Source organism: Callionymus lyra, chromosome 15, assembly GCF_982586985.1.
Source record: "Callionymus lyra chromosome 15, fCalLyr1.hap1.1, whole genome shotgun sequence".
NCBI classification, from domain to species: domain Eukaryota; kingdom Metazoa; phylum Chordata; class Actinopteri; order Syngnathiformes; family Callionymidae; genus Callionymus; species Callionymus lyra.
In genome coordinates this window covers 13,104,395-13,118,865 of record NC_141832.1, presented here as the reverse complement: position 1 = coordinate 13,118,865, position 14,471 = coordinate 13,104,395, and the positions used below count along the sequence as shown (strand labels likewise).

The window sequence follows — 14,471 nt, the reverse complement described above, 5'->3', positions numbered from 1 at the left end:
GTAAATTCTGCAACACCAGAGTCAACAATACTACAACTATATTCTTACAATTCCGTCTGTTGGGATGTCGAAAGGAATCGACAGCTGCGATTGGTCGGCTGGGCGGCAAAGCATTACAGTAGCTGTTCAAACCACGATTACTGAGAGGGTTGAGAGTTATTGCACCTTGTATGCAATGCTGAGTTTGCAAAGGGTGTGAGAACAAAATCCATACACCAATATATGTATATATTTTTTGTATCGATATTGAATCGACATTCAACAACGCTGACTTTAAAAAGATATATATAATTAACATGGAAGTATTCACATGTTCTTAATTCTGTGTAATTCAGATAAAGGTACAATGAAATGACTGAGGACGAGAGGATACAGTCGACTCCAGCAGCTTTTAAAGCTGATGTTTGAACATATTTTGGTGTGAAAAACAAATGAAAGTAGTTACGAAATCGTCAAGAGTCATGTGGTCTGAAAATTCTGCAACACCAGAGTCAAGTACTCAACAATACTACACATATATCCTTGTTACTACAGTATCACAATATATAGGTTTTCTTTGCTTTGAAAAACTATTAAAGAAAATACATTTTATTGTAAAATACACACACAATACGAGCTTTGTTAAAAATTCTTCAACCAAAGTTTCATTATATGTTCAAGAACTGACCTCCACACAGCCTCACACGCTCCAATCACACCCAGAACCAGAACCAGAACCAATCGTAGCCCTTCAAGCTTGATTGACAGGAAACGGGGTCTAATGAGATCAGGATGTGAAGCCGTCGTGTTGAGGCCGCGTCACTCAATAATTTGACAAAACGTACGCACACACACGTCTCTCGCACACAAGCGAAAGCGAGAGTCGAGATCTGGACACACTCACAAACACACACACACACACATCCAAGATTAAGTTGTGTGTGTGTGCATCGTTGTGTGTAGTTTTGTCACTTTTTCCATCTACCTGTGTCTCCAGTGTGTTTCCCGTTGTGTTCTCTCTGTTCATGACTGTGTGTGGCTCTGTTGGTCTTCACTTCATACGATATGTCGAGTTGTGCGTCTGTGTCTATGTACTTTGCAAAGAACACACACACACACACACACACACCAACACACAAAGAAGCACACAAAAAGAGCCCACCCACGTATGCGATGCCCCGCGGCTACATCTTCAGGGCGCCCGTGACCCGGGCCTGAGCCGGCAGCTCACAGGGACTGTGCAGAAACAACACACACATTCACACACAAATATAAACACACGGCCGCACCACACATGGCCTCTTCGTTCGTTGTCTGTGGCCTGATCGGAAAAAAAGACTTAAACTTGATGTCCGTTCCTTGAAATCTTCCTTTTTTTTTACATTGAAAAGTTACATTTTTAAGCCAAAGTATGAATTATTTGAATATAAAAATAAATATAGATTAACATATCGTTTTTTTTCTTCTTTATATTAAAAGGTGTTGATAAATAATACAAGTAAATAAAGAAAACATTTAAGTTTGGCTATTCAAAACAAATATTTCACGGACAGAATTTTGCATTTTTTAGGGATTTTTTTTTTTTTTTTAATGAGGACATTTGCCTTAAAATCTTAAGTTCCACCACACTACGTTACAATGTAGAGCCGGGGTCCCCATCCTTGTTTTTTGTCAGCATTATTTTAATCTGCCAGGATTCACAGCCTACAGTTAAATAAAGTGAGTTTAAAATAAAATAATTTGAATTTCATTTTGTTTTTTTTTTACAACTTTTTACATTCAAATATTGACAGCATTTGTTCATTTTTGTGTTGGAAATAAACCTCCGGGCCGCTTGATGTTATCGGTCATTACATCCTCTGCAGTGAAACAGTAACATTCCCGCAATATCCCGGGGATGACTGAGGACGAGAGGATGCAGTCAACCTCTTTTTAAAGCTGATGTCTATTTTTTTTTTTGTATTTACAATTAACATGCAACTATTCACGGCGTTAGTTCATTTTTGTGTTGCAATTAAACTACCCGCCACTAGATGGCAACAGTCATTACGTCCTCCGCGGCTAAAAGGAACAAAGAAATTGGCTGTGACCGAGGACGAGAGGATACAGTGACTCCAGCATCTTTTAAAGCTGATGTTGGAACATATTTTGGTTTCCAAACAAATGAAAGCAGTTACGACTAAGGACAAGAGGATACAGTGAGTCCAGCAGATTTTCAAGCTGATGTTTGGACATATTTTGGTTTCCAAACAAATGAAAGTAGTTACGACTAAGGACGAGAGGATACAGTGAGTCCAGCAGATTTTCAAGCTGATGTTTGGACATATTTTGGTTTCCAAACAAATGAAAGCAGTTACGACTAAGGACGAGAGGATACAGTGAGTCCAGCAGATTTTCAAGCTGATGTTTGGACATATTTTGGTTTCCAAACAAATGAAAGTAGTTACGACTAAGGACAAGAGGATACAGTGAGTCCAGCAGATTTTCAAGCAGATGTTTGGACATATTTTGGTTTCCAAACAAATGAAAGCAGTTACGACTTCGTCACGAGTCATGTGGTCTGTAAATTCTGCAACACTAGAGTCAAGTACTCGACAATACTACACATATACTGTTGTTACTACTACCGTAAAATATATTTTTTTGTTGTTTTGTTGTTACAATGCTTAAAAAACACAATTCAATTAATTAATTGACTACACTTCATTCACCGTCATTGAGATAAACGTTGAATAAATCATGTTTGTTTTTTACTCGTTTTCTCAAGGTTACTTTTTTCAGGGGTGAACTTGACTAAAACGAGCATCTTGACGTGTCAAGAGTCACCGGCTGATGTTACTTCAGAGAAAATACTTTGAAACGTAACACCTTTCAACAATAAAAACAATCAATAGAACAGATAAATATCTTTATTTTCTCTCTGTGTGGCCCTGAAACGAATGCCTAAAAACAGGTAGAAGCAAGAGAAGCGACACTAGAACACACACACACACACGGAAACACATCTAAATAAACATCACACTCTCAGGTGTGTGTCGACGACATCAGGAGGACGTGCTGTCGTCGTCTAAACTCTGCAGGTAGGAAACGATCTGCCTGAACAAACACACACACAAACACACACTCGCACTTACACATGTCTCCACCAGGCAAACACTTTCCAAGGCCTTATGACAATAACAAAATAAACACACACACTCGGAGATCCACCTACACTCATAAACGCGCAGATGGGGGGCCCAGATAGTGGTGTGTGTGTAGGTGTGTGTGTGTGTGTGTGTGTGTGTGTGTGTGTGTGTGTACGGCAGCTGTTTAATCAAAGCAGTCGAGTCTCATTGTCAAGCTGTTGTTAATGAGTTTTTGCTGTACACAAGTTCCACATGGTTGCAAACACACACACAGACGCTGGGAATCTTCAGTCCAGGGAGGGTGTGTGTGTGCATGTGTGTGTGTTGAGGGGGGTGGGGGGGGTCATCTCCCTCTCTCTCTCCGCTCAACAAACAGGCCGAGCGACCAGCCTCCACTTCCCCGTCTCCCACGGATACAAGTCCGAGCCTGCAGGTAACTGGCAGGTTGGAAACGTGGAACACACTCGTCGGGAGTGTGAGAATGTGAGGAAGGAAAAATCCAAATGATAAATTCTCAGTACATCCTAAAAAAGTACAGTAGTCCCTCACTATAACGGGGTTCACCTTCTCACCCATCATGGATAACACCCGTTACAAACACATAACTTGGTGGAAGAAGTGAATTTCTCGCACCCACCTTACTTGTGGTGCCAATAAAACAGTGAACTCCCATCAGGGCCGGGTCTAGACAGGCATGTATGAGGGGGCAGCCACAAATCTTGAGGGGGCATTGTGCTGTTACTTACTTACTTACATGTAAGTTTGAGGGGGCACAACATTTATTTGAGGGGGCCAGGCCCCCTCTTGCCCCTGCCTAGACCCGGCCCTGCCTCCCATGATGCCTTTCTACACACTGCTGTATTGTAAGTGAAAACTACAATATCGTATTTTAAAATTCCATGTATATGTGGCTGTGTCAACAGTTGCGATTGGTTGGCTGGGCGGCAAAGCATTAAGGTAGTTCAGGTAACCATAACTGATTGGGTTTTTGAGAGGGACGGTGACTTATATACGTGGTTGACCGCGAGTTAAAGTTAAGTGTTACTAATTTTAACAAGTGATTAAATGTTCAATACTATACAGATGTAGTTTATTGCGAGGGTTTTCAGATTGTAACCGCCACAATCTACACACTAGACTGATGGACAATATGACGATAAACATGACGACATCTAAAAACGTGTATCAGGTCATTTATCTTTTTATTTCGCAATTTTATCGACTCTAGCTATTTTTCACAGCGTACAGTAACATCATGGAAAATATTCAACAATACCAGCTTGTTTAGGCACAGCCAGTGTTAGGGCCGTTATAAAATATTGATACCCTGATATATCATTTTTTTTCTTTCACTATACTGTATCAGTATTTTTTACATTAAAAAAATGAATTTTTTGCTTTTAAATCATGTTTTTATTATATTTATTTCGTGGTTTACAGCTTAATTAAGTGTTTGTTTTAAATTGTTTTAAAAGGAAAACTTTGCTGGCAATGAAATGACAATGAAATTCTGCAAGATTGCCGCAGTGACTGAGGATGAGAGGATGCAGTCGGCGGCTCAAGTCGTTTTTAAAGCTTACGTTTGGACATATTTTGGTTTCAAAACAAGTTTGTCAAGAGTCATGTGGTCTGTAAATTTTGCAACACCAGAGTCAAGTACTCGACAATAATACAAATATATCCTTGTTACTACAGTATCAAAATATATCATATTGTTGCCGCTGTATTTTGATACACTTTTTATTTCCAGATTCTTGCCAATACGCACATCTAGTCAGTACATTTTGGTGGAACATATTTCTAAAATAAAGGAGGGAAAAACGTTTCTGTTCTATGATGGACAGAACAATTTCAAGTTAATCTTTGAAAACCAACCCACCCCCGTACTACCTGTGGACTCTAAATATATATATCGTACCCCTTCATCTTCATCCGCCACAGGCCTGGACCCCAATGTTTACCCTTGAGCAAGGGGAAGGGGGATTGGACCCACATGTCTGCCGGCGCTATTTGCTTTAATAAGCTGGAATTGGAGCGATCGAAAAAAAAAAAAGGGGCCTTTCTAGGTTAAATGACACCAGAGCAGAAAAAGGGGTATGAACTTAAGAGGCCCCCGAATCTCTGATCCTACCCCACACCCACCGACTCTCCGATTCCAACCCCCGCTTGTTCTCCGAGGCTTCATGACGTCTGATGGTTTCGGGGGGTCGCTGCGTTGTTAAGGGGCGATTATCCCGTCAGGATTAATGTCACTGCGTGGACACGGTCCGTGATGGTCGGAGTAATTTGTTACCGTTTCAGGGCAAAGACAAACACGAGGGAAAACGGTCCGACGATCGCAGGCGTTAACCGAAGACAGGTGACACGTATATTCATGTCGGACTTTACTTGGGTTGGCACGCAATTATTAGACTCGTCACGTGCTGTCACATTTGCACGTCAATCAAACCTGCGCCCGTGACGTTTTGGAAGTACTTTCTGGGTTAAATGCTCGATCCGAGAAGGAAGTTGTGTTGATAAAGATCTGGATGTCATCGGGGGTCAATCGAGGCGAACCGTTGAAGAGATGAATCCTTAAAGCGATAGTTGAGATTTCACTCGTTTTCTACTCACCCGTGTCAAATGAGAGTTTTGGATTATATTTAGAGTAAAATCGTTCCTTGTCGCTAGTTTTATTCGTCCAAAAATACACTTAAAAACAACCACCTGTACCTCCATAATGCTTGTCTATAACATCCATCTTGAGTTGAAGCCTCGACATTTAAAATTGCTCAGAAAGTCTATATTTAAAGATTGATTGTAGCAGAAGCTAAAATGCTAACATTGTCTACTGTCTACACTGGGAGCTCTCGCAACATTGATTTGGAATATACGTGTTAGCTTCTGCTAAAAAAAACAATCTTAAAATATAGACTCATTTAATTTCTTTCGGAATAATTCATCTCGTCGAGGCTTAAATAAAAGAGGAACGTTACAGACGAGCAGTATGGAGGTATTTGGATGTTTTTAGGTGTCTTTTTGGATGGAGAAAACTGAGTCACGACCGACATATTGACAAATGTTTCTGCCTATAACTCCAAAAGTACACAAATTACTCTGAAAAATAATAACACACCTTAGTCAACATAACAGTGAGTAGAACATGAACGACCTTTTAATTTTGTTTGTGTCTAAATTCGACAGTATATCATTCTACTCTTTTCCCAGCTGTGTTGACAAAAAACTCAATTTGCTGAGTCAGCATCATTTCTTTGTAAGTAAGTAAGTAAGTCATTTTTATTTGTATAGCGCTTTTCCAGACCAGGGTCACAAAGCGCTTAAACAATCAAAACAATATTCAATAAAGTATATACTTTAAAGATCAAGATAAAACTGATAACACAACAGGAGTTCCAGAAAATCAAGGAAAAGCCTGAACAATTTGTAAAAAAAAACAAAACAAAAAAGAAAGAAAACTGTTAAATAAATTAAATTAGTGGTTGTCAGATTTGTATTCCCTCCAAAAAAAAGATTGTAAACATCCACTCGCTAATGACAGAAGTGATCTCCACCCCTTTTTACGAGCCCAACATCATCATGAAGTGACACTTGGCCGGCGTCAGCAGACGATTGAATTTGACTCGCGGACGCCATCTAGTGGTTAATCGTTGTACTGGTTTTCATTCGGTTTTTTTTGTCAGTCATTTAAATAAAGTAGCGTAAAGGATATTTAAAGTAAGTTCTCACCTTGCAAGTGGAGGCCAACAAGGAACCGTCCCGTTTCCAGCTCAGACTCTGCAGCTGATCGCTGTGCTGCTCCAGGACTGAAGACACACAGATGATGAGAATGAAAAATAATCCACCATCACCATCATCATCATCATCATCATCACTGCATCACACAACAACACATCTGATGTCACTGCAGCCAAATGAAGGGGCAGAATAAGCAAAAAAACAAAAAAAAAAACGAAGCACACTTCACAAGAACAAAGAACACAAGCGTTCTTTATGTGGAGGAGTCACCAGAACTGTGTTAGATCACGATGCCTTCAGGGACCACAGCAAGAGTTACGTGAAGATTGAACCAGGACATTGGAAAGATGGAAGAGGAAATTGTTAGAAAACACAAAAGGATGAAACAAACACAAAAACCTTCTGCCATAATTTGTGGAGCTGCTAAATCAGAATGAGAAACTTTTATCGACAGTGGTGTAAACACAACATAGGAGTTTGTTGTGGTAAATAAAATATATAATCAGAGTCGTTGATGTTGTTTGTTCTTATTTTATGAAAGTATATCAGTGTCATCAGAATAATGAATGGTTTTAGTTCAAATGTTGAAAAAAATATTTTAGATTTGAAAAATGTTTAACAATTTAATTAAATAAGTTCCTTTTTTGTTTTTATTGAATAATATAATTCCATAGTTTCTATTTTAAAATGTAAATTCTATTTTTAATAATTGATTTTTTTAAAATCTAATATTATTTAAATGAGTGCATTCTTGTTTTTTTTACAAATAGAGACTGATATTCTAATTATAATAAGTAAAATAATGAATACATTTCTAAATTCAACATATTTTCAATTGTAGCTTTTTAAATTCAATATAAAATAATAAAATATTAAAACGTTACTTATAATCTGATGACACTGATAAACTTCCATAATATTGTTACTATCAAACAATTACTCTTTTATTACAACAACTATACACAGGTGTTTTAGTTTAGTTTAAAGCTGTGGAATTGATTAGAAAGAAGCGTTAAAATATATTATTTGCTTTTAAGTTTAAAATTCAACTATGTAATAAAAGGGAAAAAACACAAATTGATTTGTTTTAGCTTAATAACATCATAACAAGAACTCGTTGAGGACTGCAAAGCCATTTATACTCCGTTTATTGCACTACTTTTTTATTTACGTTTTTTTGCGCTGTGTTCATTTGTTTTTATTTCCTCCCGGACTATTTTTTTGTATAATTTTGTATATATGTTGTATATCTGTATCTATACCTCATCCAATTTTGTATGTATATGTATGTATGTATAACAATACGTCTTGAATCTTGAAGATAACATTCACTCGATGACTTTTATGATATAAACCCGTGTTTAAGAATTAGAAAAGTTTTATTTTCTGCCCATGAACAAACTTCTTGGTCTCACTCCTTCTCAGTGAACTCAGCTGTGTGAAGCAAATTGTGACAAAGGATTAAAAGGCTAACTTTTTCTGGGGGAGGGAGTCGTGATTGTACAAAGAAGAATCCGGTCAGTTTCAAGACGAAGCTACTTAAAAACTGGGGCGTCTTATTGAATGTTTGTCAAAGAGGTCACTGTGAGGGGTCAGAGGTGAGCAGCAGCAGCAGCCAGGGCAGCTCTGATGGGATGGATGAACAGTGATGGTGTGCTGGGGGGAGAGAGGGGAGGAAGTCGAGGATTCATGGCTGAACATCCATGAAACCAGTGCGAGCAGACTAAAAGGAGCAGGACTTGCAAACCAAAACGTTACCTGTCTCGCTCCTGCTTATAGACAGAGACACAGGGCTGCGAAATGAAGGTCGTGTCAATCAAGACCACCAACATAAAAACAAAACAAAAAAACAACAACAGAGAAGCAGGGACACCGACCACAAAAACATCTGTTAAACACAGAACAGTGACAGAAGGAGCTACTTGTGACGTGGATGTTGTACCTGCGAGCGGAGCGTCCGGGCGGCTGGTGTCCCATATGAGCGCCGCCCTGCTGGAGCAGACGGACAACACGCCCGAGGAGGTCGGGTGGAACAGAACCAGCTCCAGTCGGCCCTGTCCAGGACTGATGGTGAGGTCCGGCCGACTCGCCTGCTCGTCGCACAGACGCCACAGCTTCACCTGCGTGGACAGAAAAACTACAATTTAAAGTCTCTTTTTTTTAAATGATAATACTCCCCACATTATAATTATATAACGTGATTATTGTGGTAATTTAAAATATAAATGTAAAATAAATAAACAGTGTTATTAACACGTTAAATTATGATAATACATTTAAATTTTTATTTTCCGGTTCATACTTTCACTTTACATACATTATACCCGAAAATATGAATCTCATTAAATCTTTATTATGATATAAAAGCAATTTTAAGATGTATTTTAATCCGTTTTCTTTATTAAATTTATGTTAAAAAGCATAAGGAAAGTAAGAAAAACCGAGATTAAACAGTCTATAGACAAATAACTTTAACAAGTTATATTAGGATGAACTAATATATATATATATATATATATACAGTATATATATATATATATATATAATATGGCAGGATTATTTCTCCACCAACAGCTTTCATCTTGACCTCACAAGGGTCACAAAGATAGGAAAAGGGCTGCACGGCCACACCGTCCGGTAGAAATATTATCTTATCTTAGATGAGTTTAGATTTATTTATTTGTCCCAAAAAGAAGGATATCATTTTCACTTGACAGTAAATAAATCACACAAGAAACATAACAAAACAACAGCAAAACATAACTTAACTAAAACTATTGAAGAATAAAAATATATCGATTCCATTCAAATATGAATCATAAAAATACTACAGATATAAAAACCTTTATTTAAAAATGTTTATTTACAAACACTTTCTTTCAATTTATCTGCACGTGTCAAACTTGTGCCTTGGCCCGTCAAGTCATTTAATTTAATTATTTTATAGCATCTTTGTGCCAACAAAAAACAGTGAACTCCCATGATGCATTTCTACACACTGCTGTATTTAGTGACGGCTGATTGCTCGCTACAATACTGTATTTGATATCTACTTTGCTATGTCATAATCGAACGACGCATGTCATTGGTTGGCTGGGCGGCAAAGCATCACAGGAGAAGGTTGGCACCCCATATCCAATTTCGAGTATGAACGTTTCTTATTAAAATATAATTTATTATTTTATCGTTTTATTTTGACCTCTCGAAGGCCACAAAACTAGAGTCAGATTAGATTAGTTTGACTTTATTAACATCAATGGCTCCACGTGGCCAGTTCTGGCTTGAATGGTGTCAGTTTTGGAAAGAAGTCACAAATCCTGCTTCTTCTTGGACCAACAAGCCCACCTAGTGCAGACAAGAGGCGTTTTCCATCCATGACTGCATTTGCACAGGTTGATGAGGTTAACCGAAAACGCTGAGTCGGACCATCTACGCACACTCAGCAATATTCCAAAGAAGTAAAACAACTGAAGCAGAATTAAAGTGCCGAGTGAGGAGAATCTTGAAAAGATTTTAAAACTCAAGAAAAACACATTTAATATTCTAAAGTAGTGCCAGCAACAACACGGCCGCCGAGCAGGAGAGATGACTCACACCAGGCTTAATAACAAGAGGTCATCTGGATACGACACGAAAAGATTTTTAAATAACATTCTTAAGAACGTGTTTATGTTCAAAATAAATGTTTTTTTATTTTAGGAAAAAAGGGGAATATTAGGGAAATGTTTGGCAAAATTTAACAACCTTTAAAAGAATATATTTATGTTGTCTAGAAACATTTACGAAGATCTGGAGATCTTGTATACTTTGAGAAGCTCAAGCTGAATCCATATTCTTGTCCTCTCCAACTCTGCAGCGAGAATTCTGACCCGCTCTAGTAGAAGAACTTACATTTCTCCGATCCTTAAATCTCTTCACTGGCTGCCAGTTTCTTTCAGGCTCAACTTTACAATTCTGGTTCTTACTTTCAGATCTATTCATGGGCAGACCTTCCATCTGTGATCTGATCCAGCCTTACACCCCAGCTCGGGCTCTGAGGAGCGCTCTACAAATATTACTTACTTACTTAAGGTAACGTGTCATAATCTTCTGTCTTTAAATTCATGTCTATAAGTCAAAGCAAAGCCTGAATTCCAGCTTCAACCCATTATTAGTGTTTTAGTTTAACTATGTATTTGTATTCATTCATTTATATCATATTTTAAAGGTTCTGTTAATGAGTCCTGGTTGACAGACTGCGGGATTTGATGTAGTTTTAATTTTATTCTCATTTTATTTTTACTAAAGGTTATCCTTTTTATAACTACCGTCTCCGTTTTTTGTTTTAATTTATTGTACTCCTTTTCTTTTCACTTGTGCATGCCACACAAATGGTATACAATCATTTTCTTTACATAAAACAATAAAAGATATTTGAAATTAAGAATACATTTATGATTAAAATAGTCATTTACATTTTATTTTAGGACTCCCGTACATTTTAAAGATTAAAAAAAACAAACATGATGATTCGGGGGAAAAGAATATTATTGAAATGTTTGGTCAGACCTTTTTAAGAACATATATTTGTAAAATGAAATTATATTTTTGAAAACATATACATTTGTCAATTTTTAATAATAAAACATTTAGAAATAAATAAGAAACTGAAATATATTAATAAGCGTAAAATAACATTTTCAAATGTTCGGCAAAATTAAATTACATAAAATATACAAACATGCGTTTAAAATAAACATTTTTAATTCATTTTTTGGACTCTTATAAAAATTAATTTATAAATAAATAACACATATATGATGATCAGATGAAAAGAATATTTTCAATTGGCCATAAATATTTGGCAACAGAATGTTATTTATTACAGCAATTCCAACTTAAATGACCTTTTTAAAGAACATTCATGTGTTCAATGTTAATATTGGTTATTGGATCCTTATACCCGTTTATCATAAAGCAGATGTAAGTAAGTAAGTAATTTTTATTTGTATAGCGCTTTTCCAGACCAGGGTCACAAAGCGCTTAAACAATCAAAACAATATTCGATAAAGTATATATTTTAAAGATCAAGATAAAACTGAAAACACAACAGGAGTTCCAGAACATCAAGGAAAAGCCTGCAAGTCTTATCCATCCATCCATCCATCCATCTAAATACATATATGCTATGCTATGCTATGCTATGCTATGCTATGCTATGCATGAATGAGACCCACCGTTTCATCTCCTGAACAAGTCACCAGAAGACTCTCTTCAAAAGGCGAAAAGTCCATGTCAGTCACCAGATCTTCAGATGGAAAAAAAAAGGTTGGGGAGTAAATCCAAAGTTCATTTTGTTTTAACAATTTCAAATAAAGTAAATAACGCACCGGAATGGCAAGGAATCTGAGTGACATTCCATTGTCCATCTGGACCGGGCTTGACGGTAGACAGACCCAACATCGTGCCCCCTGCATACAAACGTTTTTATTGAGGACAAATGTGAAAAACAAACAATGATTAACAGCCACTGTACAGGTTTTTTTTTTTTTTTTACTCACCAGCATGTTCGGTGTTGAACACCACAAACTTGGAGCTGGCTTTGATGTGGCTTCCCTGGCCCGAGAAGGAGCCGGTGTGGACGTCGTGGATCCATTCCTGCACACCGGAGAGTGACAGGAGGATCAACCCAAGACTAACATCTCAATACAGCGGACAAAGTACAACAAAAAAAATGCTGCATTTGAGTCACTTCAGTTAGGATTTAACCACGAGTTTTAAATAAAGATCGTAGCCCAGAGTGAAGAAACAGGAAGGATCTCACTGAGACACAAAAGCCTCTGTATGAAGTACACAGGAAGTTCCTTCGTAGCAGTAAAAAGTTTGGCAGGTCCACAGGAATACACAGAGGAAGGAATATCTTGAAAAGCTCTGCTTTATTTGTCGTACTGATATAATAGTTTGGTCAGTTTAACTCTAAAAAACACCAGCACATAAGGTTTATTTTTTAATGATTATTGCTTTTATTATTATTAACCAGAAACACAAAGTCTCTATTCATCATCATATCGCACTTTCTTTTTTTTTTTTTAAATCCCGAAAGGAACTTGAAATCTCATCCTAAATAAAAGTGTTTCACTGTTCAGTCAAATGCTTCACTGCGTCTCTGCTGGTCAACATGTTCGAGCCCCGGGATCAAGTCCACCTCTGACGGACCAGAACTCAAGAGATATTAAAAGGACTTTAATCCAGTTAATGGTGCTTTAACAGGAGCTCCGATGACCTCCATCACGTCGCACGTGAAAAGGTTTCGACATGCTTATAGATAAGATATCAAGCCAGACAATTTTAACGTACGTAAAAAAAATGCATTTAATGTCATAATAAGGCAATCTCACTTTAATGAGAGAATATAGATACACTAAAATAGTGCGAGATTTTCTCTACCATAATCGATATTCAACAGCACTGTATCGACTAAAATATGTATATCATTTTTTTTAAACATATTTCTGCAAGAAGTCGTAACGTCCACGTAGCTAAGTGAAAAATTAAATCCCACGAGATCCCAGCGATGACTGAGGACGAGAGGATACAGTGGACTTCAACAGCAGCTTCAAAACAAACGACAGCAGTTACAACTTCGTCGAGGACTCGACAATAGTACAAATATATATTCCTTTGTTTCTACAGTATCACAATATATATATATATATATATATATATATATTACGATCAGCATGATCTGGAGTTTATAATCCATGTCTTTGGGTCTTCTTGTCTGGACTATTGCAACAGCTTGTTTTTATGTCTAAACAAGAAGGAGCTGTTGATACAAAACTCTGCAGCAAGAATTCTGACCTGCTCTAGTAGGAGAACTCACATTTCTCCGATCCTTAATTCTCTTCACTGGCTGCCAGTTTCTTTCAGGACCAACTTTAAAATGATGGTTCTTACATTCAGATCTATTCATGGTCAGACCTTCCATCAGTGATCTGATCCAGCTTTACTTACTTACTTACTAGTATTGTCGTTTATTACCATCTCAGTGATGATGCTAAAACCCAACTTGTCTCACTTAATCTATCAACAAAGCGATTGAGTAACAAAATACCGTAATTCTGGTTTAAGATTTGTGCCTCTGATAATGTTTTGTTGCCATCGTGACCGAGCAGAAAGTCACGCAGGACGTGGAAGTGGAAGTGGAAGGGCCGGTCGACATCAAAGCCTCGTGGAGGGATTCTTAAAAAACCTGTATTGGCATCTCTTTTTTTTTTTAAAAGGAATGCATGTTATTATGTACTCAATATACTTATATATTACAGGCGATAACTCACAAGTGTCCCAATGTTTGAATGAACCTTGAACAAGAGCATCTACTGCACATTTCGATTTTACTGCCTCTTTTAAATAACAAACTTGAGTTTGTTCCTGAAAGTAAAACGTGCTCAAAGAGTCGACAGAAATGCAAGAGAATGCAGTTGTAACCCAGACAAGTCCTCTCATGCACACGGACCCTAGATCAGTGGCTACAAATCTCCATGAACTATCTTGTTATGAAGGCTTTGAATCTAGTGTCACTGCCATGTATATCCTGCATGCAAGTGGAAGCACCTGATGGATTTACAACTTCAATCCAAAGATTAAAGT

At 37.4% G+C, this 14,471-nt stretch overlaps 1 protein-coding gene across 1 annotated transcript in view; it reads right to left on the bottom strand.

The window, feature by feature from the left end:
• coro7 (coronin 7) overlaps positions 1–14,471 on the bottom strand; it is a 115,022-nt gene that overhangs the window by 100,169 nt on the left and 382 nt on the right. Inside the window, exons 2-6 of the mRNA XM_087808812.1 lie at positions 12,383–12,479; positions 12,212–12,292; positions 12,059–12,129; positions 8,785–8,962; positions 6,834–6,910 (exon numbers count right to left, since the gene is read on the bottom strand). Of these exons, the coding sequence (XP_087664938.1) occupies positions 6,834–6,910; positions 8,785–8,962; positions 12,059–12,129; positions 12,212–12,292; positions 12,383–12,479 (504 nt within the window). The remainder of the gene's footprint in view (positions 1–6,833; positions 6,911–8,784; positions 8,963–12,058; positions 12,130–12,211; positions 12,293–12,382; positions 12,480–14,471) is intronic.